This window comes from Delphinapterus leucas, chromosome 1 (genome assembly GCF_059928025.1).
Source record: "Delphinapterus leucas isolate spDelLeu-1000000601 "Yukka" chromosome 1, BTC_Dleu_Yukka2, whole genome shotgun sequence".
In the NCBI taxonomy this organism is placed as follows: Eukaryota; Metazoa; Chordata; class Mammalia; order Artiodactyla; family Monodontidae; genus Delphinapterus; species Delphinapterus leucas.
The window spans coordinates 42,226,425-42,246,667 of record NC_143129.1 but is presented as its reverse complement, the minus strand read 5'-3'; the positions used below and the strand labels follow the sequence as shown (position 1 = coordinate 42,246,667).

Genomic DNA, 20,243 nt, shown 5'->3' with positions numbered 1-20,243 from the left:
GTGGGAAGGGTAAGCTGGGATGAAGTGAGAGAGTAGCATTGACATATATACACTACCAAATATAAAATAGATAGCTAGTGGGAAACAGCTGCATAGCACAGGGAGGTCAGCTCGGTGCTTTGTGACCACCTAGAGGGGTGGCATAGGGAGGGTGGGAGGGAGATGCAAGAGGGAGGTGATGTGGGGATATATGTATGCATACAGCTGTTTCGCTTTTTTATACAGCAGAAACTAACACAACATTGTAAAGCAATTATACTCCAATAAAGATGTTCAAAAAATTGTAACCACGAAGAAAAGTAAATAATTGTAAATACAAAAAAAAAATAAAAAAAGATGATACACAGATGGCAAAAAAGAAAACAAGAAATTCTGCCAAGCCTCCTTCGCCAGAAGGAGAGCCTTCCTCCCTGATCTGAGGAGAAAAGCCTCCTCTTGCCTGAAGAAACTAACAGCCTCTCCTGAGGTAGCTGTCCTGATAGGACTGCCGTGGAAAATACAGAATGCTCTATTAAATTTGAATTTCAGAAAAACAAGAAAATTTCTAAGTATATCCCAAATATTGCATGGCACATATTTATACTACAGAAATATTTGTTGCTTCTCTGAATTCAAATTTAATTGGGCATCTTGCATTTTTATTTACTAAGTCTGGCAACCCAAATTGCAAGGACTGATGATTTTCCTCAGGACCTATCCCTACCACCTTGCATTGTTTCTAGTCCTCTAACCAGATTCAAGCCCTGACAGCACCAGGGAGATTTGGGGAAATAAAACTTATGACCTGTGAGAAAGTATAAAATACAGCAAAAGAATTGAGATTCTGAATTCAATGTGTTAGTTTGAGTGTGGCCTAACAGAATGAAGTTGAAAAGCAGAACATTAGTGTACTGCAGAGGAAAACATCCTGTGGCCTAGGGGCTTAGGAATGCTAGAGTGGATTTATTATGTAAGACCTGTTCATCTACTCCCTAATTGTCTCCATGGTGCACATAGGTTGAAAGTGAGACCTTTTACCCAAGGCTTTGAGAAATACATTTATGCAAAAGTTTCAGCATCCTTGAAGAACTCTGTGATGGCTATTCTCCATAGGCCAGGAATGACAGTGGGAATGGTAGCTATTAAATGGAGTTACCTGAATCCAATGGGGATGAAAGGACCTCAGGGTTGCAGAGGCCAAGTGGTAACACTTAACTGTCAGAGACAACTGAAGCAGAAATCAGAATGATTTTCCTGCAAAGATCTTTATCATTGGCTCATTGATCATGGAATCTCTAAAACTGAAGTAGATGGATACTGGTCTAAAGTTTTAGTTGATTTGTATTAGCAGAGAAGATTTAGGTCTAGTGAACAGAAGCCTGACTTGAATCACTACAAAAGAGAGTTGTGGTTATTTATCAACCAATTCTAAGACTTGAGAACCAGTTTAGAGACCCAGAGCAGCTTCAATAAAACAGGAGACTGGCTCTTCTTGAGGAAGAGGAAGCAACTGCTGCACAGCCAAAAATGTATACTGTAAGTTTCCTCCCTACCCTTCACCAAGGAGGCTTAAAGCCACTTGTCAGGGTTGGATATAGAAAAGGTTACAGAATTATAGATAGAGACAAAAAAATGGAAATATGTCAAGGTGTATTATTTTTAATAATGAGATCTTCTATAGTCTTGTATAAATTGTGTATAAAACATACTATTTTGTCATCTGATTTTCTTCACAGAAATATATATAATAATCATCTTTATAAATATTAAGTGCTTTTCCATAATATCTTTTTATGGCTGAATAAATTTTCAGTGTATGGATGTATTTCTTCTAATTCTGCATGGCTATTTTATGCTTCTTAGGGAATTCTCTGTAGTCACTTTTGACATGTCTTTTTGCTTCCAATAGGTTATTTCCAAACCATATTAGGGACCATGCAGTGCATTTAGGTTAGTTTAACATGTTTGCCATTATAAAGTATGCTGCAATAAAAAGTTTACAATCTGTTTATTTCCTAAGTATAAATTCTAAGAAGCGGGTCAAAATATAAGCCCATTTTTGAGGCTTATATTACATTATGACTTTCAAGAGAGTGTGTTGAACCATTGGCATATGAAAGTGTGAATTCCTCCACAGCTTCATCAAACCTCAAAGAGTATCACTTTAAAAATCTTTACTAATTTTCTAAGCAGGATGGTTATTATACTGGGGATGGCAGAACCAACATAATTCCAAATTAATTGAAGTAAAAATAAAGTTTGAAGACTTTTATGCATTTAAGTCCCGAGGTTCAGAAAAGGCACAACCCAGGATAAAGATGAACTTAAGAAAACAGTTGCCAGGACCCCACATGTATTTTTGAGACCATTATAGCTGTCTGCAGCCATCTGAATGACAGAATGCAAAAATCAATTAAGATTTTTATAACTCCAGGGGGAAAGTGAGAATTTATTGGTAAAGGTGATAGAAAAGAATATTTCAACTCACTCTCACAAATAGGTGGGTCATTATCCCAGGTGACAGAGTTGCCAGAGATGATGCATGCAGCAGAGGATTTACCAATGAGTCGGTATCTAGAGGCAAAGAATAATGAATGTTATATTCTAAATAAACACTTAATCCTGTTTAAATTGCTGCTTACAAGAGATTACAATCTTGGAGAATTTAGAAGGAGAATTTCCATTTGTCAAAGTACTATTGCTTTCCCAACTTTTGTGTCTTTATTTGAACTTTAAAATTATCTTCTTCATGCCTTCTAAATTAGATGAGATCTCTCTTCTTTATTAGGTTAAGGCACATTTTTTATATACATCTAAGATAAATATGACTCATCAAACTATAACCAAAGGAAATCCAAGCAAGACAAAAACAGTTGAACACTTATTTTATATTATAAACGTTAAAGGCAGAAATTCTCAATCAGTACACCGCAAGCTGTTCAAAGTTTGCCATACAATTTGGAAAAACTGATGACATTTATTTTTACTTCAACTGAAATTTTCTATAGTCATGGTGTGTTGGGCTGAACCATTCATGAAAATTGGTGGAGAGTAAGGCCGAACTTGATACTACTACAGGTTAAGACAAATAGTGTCAAATAACAGTCAAGTGTTATTTGGTATAGCTGAGAACACTGCCTTATGAATATATAAGAAACTATGGCAGCACAAACTTTATTCAAACATCAAAATGGGTCAAATGGAGATCAAATGAAAAGAGCTGTGGATGTTCTTGAAGAAACCTGAAGCACTGTTACATCGAAGCAGTGGTTATGTTGTATTTATTAATGCCTTCAGTATTGTTTTCAGGTTTTTAATGCCTTCCAGTACACCATCAAAAATGAAGATATTCTAAATGGCACTGCAAACACACATACACACAAATAGATAACAAATGGAGTAAAGGAAAGCTGCAGTCTTTCCACTACGTGTGCACCTCTTCCTTCCTGTTTGCCATAGGAGCGGAGAATCATGGAGACCCCTCTGGTTTTCGACTTCATAAAGATTATTTCTTAAAGTGCTCTTTTAGATTTTCTAATCAAGAGGATTGGGATAAAAATGGTGAAGCAAGTTCTAACTTGAGTCAGCAATTCTTCTAAAACGTTTTGTTTTGTTTTATTTTTTTGCATGTTGCCACATGATAGAAGAATGATTTATTAGAACAAATTCCATAACAAATCATATAAAATAACCATTTTCTGAAAGACATCCATAAGACCACTTGAGGACAAATGCACAGAGGTGCCTCCAAGAAGCCAGACAAATAAGTTACCAATCCCATGTCTGATGTGAGTGGAGGAGCCCACCTGCTGCTATCTTGAAGTCTAGGTCTCACCAACCAGGCTCTGCTGATGCTGCCATTGCAGGCAGAATAAGGCTCACATGCGGGGGCATGAGATATGTCAGCGCACCCAGGTTCCGCTATTGACACAGCTGCTGGTGGACTGGGACCTGCTGCTTCCCATGTGTGTGTGACATGGGAAGGATAGACTTCCCCCATCCCCAATTTCTCCTTATGCTGCTAATTTAGGCAGATTGGGCCACCACTATCACGAAGTATGGGTCTCCTTACTACATCCCTGCTGAGCTTTCCCTTCCCCAGTCCTTTAACAGGGGAGTAGGCTTCTCTCTCTCTCTGCTTGTTGACTGTTCTGGCTTACAGTCTTCTATAGCACCCATCCTGAGAGATAAAAAGAAAATGCAGGGAACCCGCTGCAGGGTCATTCTTTAAGTTCTGGGGTCCCTAGCCAGTCCACTTTCTTTCTACCTTTTGTGGTCCTTTTATGGTTGTATGTTGAACAATTTCTAGGGTATTTAGTTATGTGTAGAGAGAGAAGCAGAGAAAAGTGAATCTGGAACTGGAAGTTCAGTAACAGCTCTTTAAAAGCCGATTACAAAAGTTAATACTCAGTCATTGTAGAAAAAATGTGAAAGATACAGAAAATTCCAGTAATGGAAAAAAATTACCTAAACTGTATCTTACAACATAGTTAATGGTTTAGAGAAGTGCTTCTCCAAAGTTTTATTTGCATAGAAATCACCAGGGGATCTTGTGAAAATATGATTCTGATTCAGTGGGTATGAAAATTCTGCATTTCTAACAAGCTCCCAGGAGATGCTGACATTGCTGGTCTGTGCACCATACTCTGGGTCAAGAACTTACAGAAAATTCTTTCAGTTTCTTACATGAAGAGATATACATGTAACATGGATGTCAGCTGTCAAGTAGGTGTAGGTTAAACTGGGCCAGGACCTGTATTTCACAGCTGTGTGAGAGTCCTCTTCCACACACATGATTACTGTGTGTCTTAGGGCTAATTTCCCCATACTCCTCTCTGCTTCCACTTTCCTGTGTCCCTCCCTACTGGCTTTGGGTTCTGCACTACATTTCATCTAGCAGCCATGCCCAGGATTTTTGTGGGTTTCTCCCACAAATCCACTTGCTCAAAGCATTTGTTGTTGCATTTGGGGGAAGTTTTAGGGAGTGTTACACTGGGAAGGGAATGCCATTAGGCATTTTATTCCAACCCTCACTTGTCTTTCTCCTCCTTCTTCTCTGGGAAAACAAGCAACTTCCTCTCCTTTCCTTGCACAGAACAGTCCCTTTGGGGTCTCACCTTCTTTAAATATAACATCTATCCTAAAACTGTTTTCATTATATACAATATTGTTGGGTAGGACACCTACATTTGCTTTTCAGATTTCCTCCTGGGGCCTTATTGAGATCGACAGTCCTGGGTTCTCTGTTTACCCCTACCTACCCATCATGAGTTCTCAGACTGGTGAGTTTGGGAGAAGTATAGGGCAATTCATCTCAAACTTCTGCATCTTGTGCCTCATTCCCACTCTTCATGCCTGCAGAGAGGATGTATATTCTCTGCCATGTGCTAAGGGGCCTCTCCTACCCCCTGTGGTTAGTGGTGGTGGGGATGGGATGGATGCGGGAAGCTTACAGTTGTCCAGCTGTGTCTGAGAACAGGTAATTACATTTAATTATGGGATTTTAAAAATTAGGTCATTTAGCCCTGACCTAAAGTTATATTCTCTACTAATCTCTTTCAGCAATAAAGATATAATTTGATCTTCATCTGTCTGATTCCTCAGCTGGTCCAGAAATTTCGTGGTGAAGATATATGTATTGTTTATTGGAATCCCTCAAACCCCAGCAAATATAATCAATCCCCAATATTTTTATTGGCAGAATAATATTCCATCACATGAATGGACCATAATTTACTCAAATAATCCCCTGTTGTTGAACATTAAGATGTTTTCCATTCCAACCTTTCCAAGCTTTTAGAGTCTAAAAGACTTCAAAAAGGAAGACTGTTAAGTCTGACTTCTTGGCAAAAGTGTATTGCCTAAATTGTGTTAAATGGTATAAATTTGTATCAATTTATAGTGCTACTAGGAGTTTATGTCAATGCCCATTACCCTGAACTTCAAAACTAACAGCTACACAGAGGGATTTTTGTGTATTTTGTTTATTGCTATATCTCCAGCTTCCAGAATAGTACCTATTCTTAGTATTTGTGAGCTCTGAATAAATACTTTTGGATCGAATAAGTGGTTAAAGTAGCATATTATTGTTATTTTCATTTGTATTAATTTTATTAATAGCAAGGCCAGACTCTTCCACATGTATTTACAATTTGTACCTTTTTCTTTTGTTAATTGCCACTTTGTATCTTTTAATCATTTCTCTATTTAGGTGTTCATATTTTGTTTCTAAGGGCTTTTTATATATTTTTGTGGTTTTTCATTTGTATTTTATTTGTTTTTAGTATTTGTATATGTGTCAATTCTATTAACCTCTCTGTGGATTCTGCCTTTGCTTGAAATGAACCCACTGACTTGAAATGTTCCTAAATCTGATACATATTTATTATTTTTTTATTTCATTTTATTTAGGTGTCACATATAACATGTAATTCTTTGATCAATATGAAATTTTTTGTGGTGCATAAAATGTGCTAATTATTTAACATAAATAAAAAATACTAGTTTGCTTACTGCTTTGAAATGCTGCATGATACCTTCATATAATTCCCTCTTTTACAAATTTGAGTCTATTTCTGGACTTCCCATTCTACTCTTGAGCTCTGTATTTTATAATATACCATTATAATATACTTAAAATTACTTTAACTTAATAATATGCTTTGAAGTAAAGATGTTGAAGATTTGAATAATATAAACCGAAGCCCTTTTAGTAGATTGGTTTTCAACTTTGTACTCTACGGTGAGAGAATGTACTTTTAAATTCTATAGGTTATTCAAGAAAGGTAATAGATATACTAGGCAGAAAATCTTCATGTAGAAAAACAACAAATTTGCTTTACATCCTGATTACAATGAACATGATCTCATTTTTATAAAACAAATTTCTAAAAGGAAAAAACAAAAATACCCTAATTGTGCCCCCAACTTATATGAAGAAAGTGTAACATTTTCTTCCCTCTATTTTGCTACATGGATTAATTTGTTTACTTTTGTTCAGTTGGAAATTATTTTTTACCCTACCAGGGTAACATCCATTAAAAATACACATGAATTTGTTTTCTCCAACTTTTGAGGTCAAGAATGAGACACTGACTATAAGTCTAGCACTTTAAAATTTTCTTAATTTCAAGATTTCTTGTTATACTCTGTGATTTTAGATATAATTATGTTCTTAAATCCCTCTCTAAAAATAATCTTCCTTTACATCAATGAAACACCCATGTTAAAAATAAATCATCTGATAACTTGTATCCTGAGATCTTGATGAACTATTTATTAGCTATAACATATTTGTGTGTGTGTGTGCATTCCTTAGCATTTTCTATACCAGATATGTCATTTGCAAACAGAGGTTTTCTTTTTTCTTTTCTTTTTTCTTTTCTTTTTCTTTTCTTTTTTTGATTGAACTAGAGTTGGCATACAATATTGTTTGTTGGCATACAATACAATATTTTTTCTTTTCTTTTTCTTTTCTTTTTTTGATTGAACTAGAGTTGGCATACAATATTGTATTAATTTCAGATGTACAACATGGTGATTTGACATATTATATATATACATATACATGTGTATATATGTATATATTGAATTGATCACCACAATAAGCCTAGTAACCATCTGTCATGATGCAGTTACTACAATATTACTGCCTATATTCTCTATGCTGTACATTACATCCTGTGATTTATTTATTTTATAACTGGAAGTTTATACCTCTTGATCTCCTTTACCTGTTTCACCCAACCCCCTATCCCCCTTCCCTTTGATGACCACCAGTTTGTTCTCTGTATCTGTGAGTCCATTTCTGCTTTGCTTTGTTTTGTTTGTTCATTTGTTTTGTTTTTTGGATTCCACATATAAGTGAAATCATATTTGTCTTTCTTTGCCTAACTTATTTCACTTAACATAATGCCCTCTAGGTCCATTCATGTTGTCACAAATGACAAGATTTCATTCTTTTTTATGGCTGAGTGATATTATTTTGTATATATACTCCATCTTCTTTATCCATTTACCTATCAATGACACTTAGGTTGCTTCCATATCTTGACTATTGTCATAGATATATTTATGTTATGTCCTCTTCTTGGGTTTATCCCTTTATCATTGTGTAATGTCCTTCTGTGTCTTCTGTTACAGTCTTTGTTTTAAAGTGTATTTTGTCTAATATAAGTCTTGCTGTTCCAGCTTTCTTTTTGTTTACATTTGTGTGGGATATCTTTTTCTATCCTTTCACTTTCAGCCTGTGTGTGCCTTTAGATTTGAAGTGAGTCTCTTGTAGACAGCATATATATGGGTCTTGTTTTCTTAATCCATTCAGCCACCCTGTATCTTTTTTTTTTTAATTGGGGTATAGTTGCTTTACAATGTTGCATTGGTTTCTGCTGCACAACAAAGTGAATCAGCTATATGTATATACATATCCCCTCCGTCTCTGACCTCCCTCCCACCCCCCTCCATCCCACCCATCTAGGTCACCACAGAGCACCGAGCTGAGCTCCCTGTGCCTCACTGCAGTTTCCCACTAGCTAGCTATTTTACACATGGTAGTGTATATATGTCAGTCCCAATCTCTCAATTCATCCCAACTCCCTTTCCCCCCCACATGTCAACACATCCGTTCTCTATGTCTACGTCTCTATTCCTGCTCTGCAAATATGTACCTGTACCATTTTTCTAGATTCCACATATATGCCTCAATATACAATATTTGTTTTTCTCTTTCTGACTTACTTCATTCTGTATGAGAGACTCTAGGTCTATGCACATCTCTACAAATGACCCAATTTCATTCCTTTTTATGGCTGAGTAATATTCCATTGTATATATGTGCCACATCTTCTTTATCCATTCATCTGTTGATGGACATTTATATTGCTTCCATGCCCTGGTATTGTAGATAGTGTTGCAATGAATATTGGGGTGCATGTGTCTTTTTGAATTATGGTTTTTTCAGGGTATATGCCCAGCAGTGGGATTGCTGGATCATATGGTAGTTCTATTTTTAGTTTTTTTAAGTAACCATACTGTTCTCCATAGTGGCTGTATCAATTTACATTCCACCAACAGTGCAAGAAGTTCTCTTTTCTCCACACCCTCTCCAGCATTTATTGTTTGTAGATTTTTTTATGATGGCCATTCTGACTGGTGTGAGGTGATACCTCATTGTAGTTTTGATTTGCATTTCTCTAATAATTAGTGATGTTGAGCAGCTTTTCATGTGCTTCTTGGCCATCTGTGTGTCTTCTTTGGAGAAATGTCTGTTTAGGTCTCCTGCCTATTTTTGGATTGGGTTGTTTGTTTTTTTGATATTGAGTTGCATGAGCTGCTTGTACATTTTGGAGATTAATCCTTTGCCAGTTGCTTCGTTTGCAAATATTTTCTCCTATTCTGAGGGTTGTCTTTTCATCTTGTTTATGGTTTCCTTTGCTGTGCAAAAGCTTTGAAGTTTCATTAGGTCCCATTTGTTTATTTTTGTATTTATTTTCATTTCTCTAGGAGGTGGGTCAAAAAAGATCCTGCTGTGATTTATGTAAAAGAGTGTTCTGCCTGTTTTCCTCTAAGAGTTTTATAGTTTCTGGCCTTATATTTGGTCTTTAATCCATTTTGAGTTTATTTTTGCATATGGTGTTAGGGAGTGTTCTAATTTCATTCCTTTCCCAGTACCACTTATTGAAGAGACTGTCTTTTCTCCATTGTATATTCTTGCCTCCTTTGTCATAGATTAGGTGAACATAGCTGTGTGAGTTTATCTCTGGGCTTTCTATCCTGTACCATTGATCTATATTTCTGTTTTGATGCCAGTACCATATTGTCTTGATTACAATAGCTTTGTAGTATAGTGTGAAATCAGGAAGCCTGATTCCTCCAGCTCTGTTTTTCTTTCTCAAGATTGCTTTGGCTATTTGGGGTCTATTGTGTTTCCATACATATTTTTAATTTTTTTCTTCTACTTCTGTGAAAAATGCCATTGGTAATTTGATAGGGATTGCATTGAATCTGTAGATTGCTTTGGGTAGTATAGTCATTTTCACAATATTGATTCTTCCAATCCAAGAACATTGTATCTTTTGATTAGAGTATTTCACTCATTTACATTTAAAGTAATTACTGATAGGTAAGTACTTTTTGTCATATTGTTAATTGTTTTATGGTTGTTTTTGTAGTTCTTCTCTGTTCCTTTCTTCTTCTCTTGTTCTCTTCCCATGTGATTGCATGATTCTCTCTAGCTTTATGTCTGTATTCTTTTCTCTTTATATTTTGTGTTATAGGTTTTTGGTTTGTAGTTACCATGAGATTTACATATAGCAACCTATGTATACAGCAGCCTATTTTAATTCGATGGTTGCTTAAGTTGGAGCACATTCTAAAAGCACTGCATTTTTACTCCTTCCCCCATTTTATGTTTTTTACATCATATTTTACATCCTTTCATTCTGTGTATTGCTTAACTATTTATTTTAGATTTAGATGGATTTTACTAACTTTGTCTTTTAAACTTCATACTAGCTTTATAAGTGGTAGATCCACTACCTTAACTCTGTGTTTGCCTTTACTAGTGAGATATTTTTCCCTTCATAATTTTTTTTTTGTTTCTAGTTATGGCCTTTTCTTTTCCATTCAAAGAAGTTCCTTTAACATTTCTTGTAAAGCTTTTACAAGTTTAGTTTAGTGGTGATGAACTTTTAGCTTTTGCTTGTCTGGGAGGCTCCATCTCTCCTTCAATTCTGAATGATAAATTTGTTGGGTAAATATTCTTATAAGTCTTTTCCTTTCAGCACTTTGAAAATATTGTGCCAGTCCCTTCTGGCCTGTAAAGTTTCTGCCTAAAAATCAGTTGATAGTCTTATGGGGGTTTCCTTGTACATAACTTGTTTATTTCTTGTTCCTTTTAAGATTCTCTCTTTAACTTTTGACGTTTTAATTGCAGTGTATCTTCGTGTGGGTCTCTTTGGCTTCATCTTGTTTGGGACTCTCTGTGCTTCCTGGATTTTAACGTATGTTTCCTTTGCCAGGTTAGGGAAGTTTCCAGCCATTATCTTTTCAAATAGGCTTTCTGTCCCTTTCTTTCTCTTTTCTCCTTCTGGGCCCCCTCTAATGAAAATGTTAGTATGCTTGATGTAGTCTCAGAGGTTCCTAAGGCTATCTTCATTTTTTAATTCCTTTTTTTCTTTTCGCTGTTCCAATTGGGTGATTTCCACTACTCTGTCTTCCAGACCACTGATCTGTTCTTCTGCATCCTCTATTCTGTAATTGATTCCCTCTAATGTATTTTTCATTTCAGTTATTGTATTCTTCAGTTCTGATTGGCTCTTGTTTATATTTTCTATCTCTTTGTTGAAGTTCTCACTTTGTTCATCCATTCTTCTCCTGAGTTTGATGAGCATCTTTATGACTATTACTTTGAACTCTTTATCTTGTAAATTGCTTATCTCCATCTTGTATATTTCTTTTTCTGGGGTTTTATCTTGTTCTTTCACTTGGAAGGTATTCCTTTGTCTCCTATTTTGCCTAACTCTAGGTGTTTGCTTTTATCCATTAGGTACATCAGCTACATCTCCCAACCTTAAAAGAGTGGCCTTATGTAGACAGTGTTATGTAGAGCCCAGTGGCATAATCCCCCCTGGTCACCCAAGCCAGGTGCTCAAGGCTATCCCCTGCATGGGCTGCCTGCATCCTCCTGTTGTGTTTAGGCCATGGCTTCTACAGACACACTGGTAGGCAGGGCTGATCCCCAGCCCAGCTGTCTGTGAGGCCTGGTTGCAACTTCTGTGGGCTCGCTAGTGGGAAGGGCTAGGTCCCCAGAATGTGAGCCACTTTGGAGGAGCACTGGTCCTGGGCAGAACCATGTACCAGGTAGGATGGGGTAGGAGCTTCTTTAGAGGGACTGGTTGAGGCAGGTGGGTTGGGCTGGGCAGGTACTTAGGGGAACGTTGGGGTGGGGCACACAGTGTTACCTATGTTGATGGAGAGTAACAGAAAGGCACCTACCAGCACTGGGCCAGCTAGGTGTAAGGAGAGAAAAAAAATGGCACCTACCAGCACTTCCATCCCCTGGTACCTGCCCCAGAATTAATCAATAAATCTCCTCCTCATAAAGCCAAGGCATTTTTTAAGCTGCTGCTCTGTCTGTGCTGGGACCCAGAGCAAGTGAGCCCTTCAAGAGCAGTCTCCCGCTGCCCTCTGGCTCCCCTGAAACATAAGCCTGCTGGTTTTCAAAGCCAGACACTATGGTGGTTTGTCTTCCCGGTGCAGGTGCCCCAGGTTGGGGAGCCCAGTGTGGGTCTTGGACCCCTCACTCCTCAGGGGGGATCCCCATGGTTGTGATTTTCTTCTGGCTTGTGGGTCACTGCATTGGAGGGGGGTGTGTTCTGACTAGACCACATCTCTTCCCCTCCTCTTCATCTCAATGTGGCCTTTTCTTTATATCCTTAGTTGTAGAAAATCTGTTCTGCTAGTCTTCAGGTCACTTTCAGAGATAGTTATTCTATATGTAGTTGTAGTTTTCATATGTCTGTGGTAGAAGGCGAGGATTTTTCTACTCCACCATCTTGATCTGGCCTCCAAATAGAGACTGTTTTAATTCCAAACAGAGGTTGTTTTAATTCTCCTTTCCAATCTGGATGCCTTTTATTTCTTTTTCTTGACTAATTTCCTGGCTAGAACTTCCAGTATAATGTTAGATATTTGTGTGACAATTTTAATTTATATAAATGTGTATGTGATGTGGTATACATGTGTATCTGTTTATGTGTGTGTATGTGCTGTACAAATATATTTCTTAGTTGTTGATTGTGGTAAAATAAGTTTGAAAACCACTGTCCTAGAGAAACTTTTGCCCATGTGTACTAGGAGACATGTATGAGTATCTTTATATCAGGGATGCTTATAATAGCCAAAACAAAACAAAGCAAAACTAACTAGAAATAATCTAAATATCTAACAACAACAACAAAAGAAATAAATTCTTCTGTATCCAGACAAGAGAACACTATCCTAAATGAAAATGAATTAACCAAAACAACATGAATGAATGTCAGAAACAAACTATTAAATCAAAATCAGTTTGCAAAGATGTTCATTAAAATCATGTCATTTATATAAAGTTCAAAATATGTATAACTAAAAATATAATGATTAGTACTATGTATGGGAAAAAATGGAAAAGAAATGCAAGGGATAAACAAAATTCAGGATGGTGGTTACTTCTGGAGAAGTTTTGGAGGTGAAGGAATGGAAATTGGGAAAAGCACATAGTCAGCATCAAAGGTACTAGTGATGGTTTTTAAGGTGGGTGGCATATGCATTGAAATTCATTTTATTGTTATTACTATTTTTATGTTTCACTTATGTTATTTTGCATGTATTTTAAGTAATAATAAGTAATAAAAACAGAAGAAAAGTTAAGATATAAGGTGTCCCTATTTCTTTCCTAAATTGGTTGTCTCTCCTACAGATAAGCCAAGAGTATGTCCACAGCAAGATTCCTGTATTGTGTACACTTCAGGAGAGGTGCTATAACAATTAAGATTTGCCCATCCACCACATCTACTCCATCATCCCAAATAAACAACTCTTTCCTACTTTTTCCTGAGTCCAACATTTCTAGCTCTTATTGCTTTGAGTTAAGAATATATGTGTGTTTGTTCCACTTACTTCTTTAGAATGCTGGTCCTTCTCATCTAGTAAATGCTTCACTTGGCTTTAGGTGCATTAATTTGGTGTGCAAACACTACCCTTACCGCTCCAATTTCTAGCATGGTTACAGGTTTTTTCCTATTTTTTCAAATATATGTTTAGTCATTGCAAGGGTAGTTAAATGCCTGGATTCAAGGCACAACTTCTACTTAGAAATCTTACTGCTATGCTTTAAATGGACAGGTAGTTTGAATTTCCTTTCTGAGACTACTGTTAAGAGACTAGTGTTACAATTCTAGAACTGTCATCCCAAACAAGGCTACTGCCAACTCACCCTTCATTACAAAAATAATTAACAGTTGATCCAAACTGGGTGTCTTTGTTGATGTCCATTTTGCCATTTATGAGCTCTGGAAGAGATCCACATGATTTACCTACGGGAAAGAAGCAGAATGTGGGTACTGGGTGTAGTATACTCTGAACGTCTGTTAATACATAAGGTCCCAAACTGACCATAGCTCTTGTAGTTCCACAGATTTGCCACCTTGAGGAAACTGACAAGACTGCCTCAGGATCAGCCACCTACTAAGCACCACTTTCAAAAAGACCTCCCTTCCAGATCTCATCCCCATATTTTTTGCCTCTTAGAAAGATGTAAACTCTGCTTATTACTAAAATGCTTACTCTGTAATTCAACCAGTGTACATCAAAAGCCTTGAAGTTTGGGATTCTCTCCCCACCTACACTTTTCTTTCCTTTCCTGAGTCATTCATTACTTCGTTTCAGTTGTAAAAATGGGACACCCCAAGTGAATGGATATTTTCCCTCAGTCATGCCTCGTGATGGTCATTTCTCATGAAATGAACTTGTAATGAAGGTGCTAGGAACTCAAAGCAGTAGGAAGATATGACCTACAAGAATAACTCTCACATCTTTTTATACCTTAGGCAAAGTTACCAAGACACGTGTCTTTGTTTCAAACTTTGAACGACTGATCAGATCTTAAGGATTATTGACACAGAGGGGTCCTCAGTCTAGAGTTACTTACGCCTACAGTTGTTTTCAGGGCTTGACCAGACAGAGTTTTGCAGGCAGGTGATAGAGAACACTCTTCTGTAGTAACCAAGGCGGCATTTATACTTCAAAGATGTCCCAACAGGAAACTCATCTTTGTCAATCAGTTCTGTAGGCATGGCGAATGTAAGGTGCACCGGGGATTGGCATTGACCTGGATAGCAAGACCACAGGGACTTCAAAGTTAGTGGAGAGGCCCACCGCTCCCACAGCTACGGGAGTCCCGCACCCGGCGGGCTCCGCCCGAGCCTTCGGGGCCCACGGGCAAGCCGCGTGCTGCCGAGCCCGTGACGTTCCACGTGCCCTGGAAGGGGCTCCTGCTCCGCGACTTTCCTGAGGAGCCGGCGCGGCCACAGCTTTGGATTCCCGCCGCCGGGGGTCTCGCATCCCGGGCAGCCCCTCGGCGTCCCGGAGCTGCCCCGAAAGCGTAAAATCGACGCGGGGGCTATGACTGAGCCTTCGGTTTCGCCCAGCAAGCGCCGCGACGGCGGGGACACCGATGCCCCGGACGGCGCAGAGCGTGAGGGCCGCGGCCTGGGGACCGGCGAGCCGCCTCTGCCCTTGAGGTCCCGCGGGCCGGGAGAGGGGCGGTGGCGCGCAGACTCCCTGCGGGGAGACTGGTGGGCCACGCCGAGCCAGCTCAATGAAGAATTTTGTCAGTATAACAACTTCCAGTGCTGGAGGAATCCTTTACCACCTATTGATCTGTCAGACATTGAAGGTGCAAGTGACGACAACCCGACAAAAACACTTCCGGGCAAGAATGAAGTGGTTGAGATTAATATGGAGTCCTGACAGAAGGAGCTGAAGAAATGGGTTTTTCTGAATTTGAGGAGACACCTCTAAGTGAATTTATGTCTTCTTAAGGAAAAAAGTTATTTTCCATACTTGATGTGATATCATTCCCAAACCTGAAAAATGAGGAAAAGTTGTTTTAAAGATAAATGCCTGCAGTCACTACTGTACCTCCCAATAGGAATTTGTCAAAGATATAGTGCATTTACAGGAGAAGTATTTTATGTATGCATTCTTAAGAAAAATTTATGTTTAGGTTCTAAATTTGAAGATATCAATCTTATACAAAGGAATTCTGACAGTTTTAGAAACAGATGGGAAACATTCAGATATTCCTCTTCTTGCACCAAAAAGTTAATTGTGCTACATGAAATGAATATTGTTTTATAATAACTTATTAATAAAATGCTTTCTAATATATTTCATCGACTCTTCTTCGTTGAACAAATAGCTGACTTAAACATCTATGCAAACTTAAAATGTGGAGGATTCTTTCTGAAACCTGGTATTGTTTTGTTTTATTTATTTATTTTGGCTGCACGCAGGTTTTCGATAGTTGCGGTGAGCGGGGGCTACTCTTCTTTGCAGTGCACAGGCTTCTCACTGTGGTGGCTTCTCTTGTTGCGGAGCACAGGCTCTAGGCGCAAGGGCTTCAGTAGGGCTGACACGCGGGCTCAGTAGTTGTGGCTCACGGGCTCAGTTGCTCTGCGACATGTGGGATCTTCCCAGACCAGAGGCTGAGCCCGTGTCCCCTGCGTTGGCAGAGGGATTCTTAACCACGGCGGCACCAGGGAACTCCCCTCAGTATTGTTTTTTTTTCTCCCCTTAGTTTATTTACTTATTTATTTTTTAAATTGTTATTGGTATAGTTGATTTACAATGTTGTGTTAGTTTCTGCTGTACAGCAAAGTGAATCAGTTATACATATACATATATCCACTCTTTTCTAGATTCTTTGCCCATATAGGTCATTACAGAGTATTAAGTAGAGTTCCCTGTGCTATACAGTAGGTCCTTATCCATGATCCATTTTATTTTATTTTGTTAATTTAATTTAATTTTTTTATTTTTTAAATTTTTATTTTATTTATATTTTTTAATATCTTTATTGGAGTATAATTGCTTTAAGATGGTGTGTTAGTTTCTGCTTTATAAGAAAGTAAATCAGCTATACATATACATATTTCCCAGTATCTCTTCCCTCTTATGTCTGCCTGACTCCTACCCTCCCTATCCCACCCCTCTAGGTGGTCACAAAGCACCGAGCTAATCTCCCTGTGCTATGCGGCTGCTTCCTACTAGCTATCTATTTTACATTTGGTAGTGTATATATGTCCATGCCACTCTCTCACATTGTCCCAGCTTACCCTTCCTCCTCCCCGAATCCTCAAGTCCATTCTCTAGTAGGTCTGCGTCTTTATTCCCATCTTACCCCTAGGTTCTTCAGGACCTTTTTTTTTTTCTTAGATTCCATATATATGTGTTAGCATATGGTATTTGTTTTTCTCTTTCTGACTTACTTCACTCTGTATGACAGACTCTAGGTCCATCCACCTCACTACAAATAACTCAATTTCGTTTCTTTTTATGGCTGAGTAATATTCCATTGTATATATGTGCCACATCTTCTTTATCCATTCATCCGATGATGGACACTTAGGTTGCTTCCATCTCCTGGCTATTGTAAATAGAGCTGCAATGAACATTTTGGTGCATGACTCTTTTTGAATTATGGTTTTCTCAGGGTATATGCCCAGTAGTGGGATTGCTGGGTCGTATGGTAGTTCTATTTGTAGTTTTTTAAGGAACCTCCATACTGTTCTCCATAGTGGCTGTATCAATTTACATTCCCACCAGCAGTGCAAGAGTATTCCCTTTTCTCCACACCCTCTCCAGCATTTACTGTTTGTAGATTTCTTGGTGATGGCCATTCTGACTGGGGTGAGATGATATCTCATTATAGTTTTGATTTGCATTTCTCTAATGATTAATGACGTTGACCATTCTTTCATGTCTTTGTTCACAATCTGTATATCTTCTTTGGAGAAATGTCTATTTAGGTCTTCTGCCCACTTTTGGATTGGGTTGTTTGTTTTTTTGATATTGAGTTGCATGAGCTGCTTGTAAATTTTGGAGATTAACCCTTTGTCAGTTGCTTCATTTGCAAATATTTTCTCCCATTCTGAGGGTTGTCTTTTCATCTTGTTCATGGTTTCCTTTGCTGTGCAAAAGCTTTTAGGTTTCATTGGGTCCCATTTGTTTATTTTTCTTTTTATTTCCATTTCTCTAGGAGGTGGGTCAGAAAGGATCTTGCTGTGATTTATGTCATAGAGTGTTCTGCCTATGCTTTCCTCTAAGAGTTTGATAGTTTCTGGCCTTACATTTAGGTATTTAATCCATTTTGAGTTTATTTTGGTATATGGTGTTAGGGAGTGTTCTAATTTCATTCTTTTACATGTAGCATGCCAGTTTTCCCAGCACCACTTATTGAAAAGGCTGTCTTTTCTCCATTGTATATTCTTGCATCCTTTATCAAAGATAAGGTGACCATATGTGTGTGGCCTTATCTCTGGGCTTTCTATCCTGGTCCATTGATCTATACTTCAGTTTTTGTGCCAGTACCATACTGTCTTGATTACTGTAGCTTTGTAGTATAGTGTGAAGTCAGGGAGCCTGATTCCTCCACCTCCATTTTTCTTTCTCAAGATTGCTTTGGCTATTCGGGGTCTTTTGTGTTTCCATACAAACTGTGAAATTTCTTGTTCTAGTTCTGTGAAAAATGCCTGTGGTAGTTTGATAGGGATTGCATTGAATCTGTAGATTGCTTTGGATAGTAGAGTCATTTTCACAATGTTGATTCTTCCAGTCCAAGAACATGGTATATCTCTCCATCTGTTTGTATCAGCTTTAATTACTTTCATCAGTGTCTTATAGTTTTCCACATGCAGGTCTTTTGTTTCCTTAGGTAGGTTTATTCCTAAATATTTTATTCTTTTTGTTGCAACCGTAAATGGGAGTGTTTCCTTAATTTCTCTTTCAGATTTTTCATCATTAGTGTATAGGAATGCCAGAGATTTCTGTGCATTAATTTTGTATCCTGCTACTTTACCAAATTCATTGATTAGCTCTAGTAGTTTTCTGGTAGCATCTTTAGGATTCTCTATGTATAGTATCATGTCACCTGCAAACAGTGACAGCTTTACTTCTTTTCCGATTTGGATTCCTTTTATTTCTTTTTCTTCTCTGATTGCTGTGGCTAAAACTTCCAAAACTATGTTGAATAATAGTGCTGAGAGTGGACAACGTTGTCTTTTTCCTGATCTTCATGGAAATGGTTATAGTTTTTCACAATTGAGAGCAGTGTTGGCTGTGGGTTTGTCCTATATGGCCTTTATTATGTTGAGGTCAGTTTCCTCTGTGCCTCCTTTCTGAAGGGTTTTTATCATAAATGGGTGTTGAATTTTGTCGAAAGCTCTTTCTCCATCTATTGAGATGACCATATGGTTTTTATTTTTCAATTTGTTAATATGGTGTATCACATTGATTGATTGCGTGTATTGAAATATCCTTGCATTCCTGGGATAAACCCCAGTTGATCATGGTGTATGATCCTTTTAACGTGCTGTTGGATTCTGTTCTCTAGTATTTTGTTGAGGATTTTTGAATCTACGATCATCAGTGATATTGGCCTGTAGTTTTCTTTCTTTGTGACATCTTTGTCTGGTTTTGGTATCAGGGTGATGGTGGCCTCGTAGAATGAGTTTGGGATTGTTCCTCCCTCTGCTATATTTTGGAAGAGTTTGAGAACGATAGGTTTTAGCTCTTCGCTAAATGTTTGATAGAATTCGCCTGTGAAGGCGTCTGGTCTTGGGCTTTTGTGTGTTGGAAGATTTTTAATCACAGTTTCAATTTCAATGCTTGTGATTGGTCTGTTTATATTTTCTATTTCTTCCTGGTTCAGTCTCGGAAAGTTGTGCTTTTCTAAGAATTTGTCCATTTCTTCCAGGTTTTCCATTTTATTGGCATATAGTTGCTTGTAGTAGTCTCTCATGATCCTTTGTATTTCTGCTGTGTCAGTTGTTACTTCTCCTTTTTCATTTCTAATTCTATTGATTTGAGTTTTCTCCCTTTTGTTCTTGATGAGTCTGGCTAATGGCTTATCAATTTTGTTTATCTTCTCAAAGAACCAGCTTTTAGTTTTATTGATCTTTGCTATTGTTTCCTTCATTGCTTTTTCATGTATTTCTGATCTGATCTTTATGATTTCTTTCCTTCTGCTAACTTTGTGGTTTTCTTGTTCTTCTTTCTCTAATTGCTTTAGGTGTAAGGTTAGGTTGTTTATTTGAGAAGTTTTTTGTTTCTTAAGGTAGGATTGTATTGCTATAAACTTCCCTCTTAGAACTGCTTTTGCTGAATCCCGTAGGTTTTGCGTCTTTGTGTTTTCATTGTCATTTGCTTCTAGGTATTTTTTGAATTCCTCTTTGATTTCTTCAGTGATCTCTTGGTTATTAAGTAGTGTATTGTTTAGCCTCCATGTCTTAGTGTTTTTTAACAGATTTTTTCCTGTAATTGATATCTAGTCTCATAGTGTTGTGGTCGGGAAATATACTTGATACGATTTCAATTTTCTTAAATTTATGAAGGTTTGATTTGCGACCCATGATATGATCTATCCTGAAGAATGTTCCATGAGCACTTGAGAAGACAGTGTATTCTGTTGTTTTTGGATGGAATATCCTATAAATATCAATTAA

General features: G+C 37.7%; 1 protein-coding gene and 1 pseudogene across 5 annotated transcripts in view; one reads left to right on the top strand and one right to left on the bottom strand.

The window, feature by feature from the left end:
* The window catches only part of LOC111184732 (complement receptor type 1), a 118,987-nt gene that overhangs the window by 85,330 nt on the left and 13,414 nt on the right, over positions 1–20,243 (bottom strand). For 4 of the 5 annotated variants that reach the window (XR_016392670.1, XR_016392668.1, XM_089908950.1 and 1 more), the window contains exons 2-4: positions 14,669–14,848; positions 13,955–14,054; positions 2,468–2,553 (exon numbers count right to left, since the gene is read on the bottom strand). Coding sequence is in view for 2 of the 5 variants with exons in the window: in XM_089908950.1 (XP_089765076.1) it covers positions 2,468–2,553; positions 13,955–14,054; positions 14,669–14,848 (366 nt within the window). In the remaining 3 variants the exon portion in view is untranslated. Of the gene's footprint in view, positions 1–2,467; positions 2,554–13,954; positions 14,055–14,668; positions 15,606–20,243 lie in introns of all 5 variants that reach the window. The other variant, XR_016392669.1, reaches the window with a different exon arrangement.
* LOC111184594 (uncharacterized protein C9orf40 pseudogene) lies at positions 14,886–15,980 on the top strand (annotated as a pseudogene).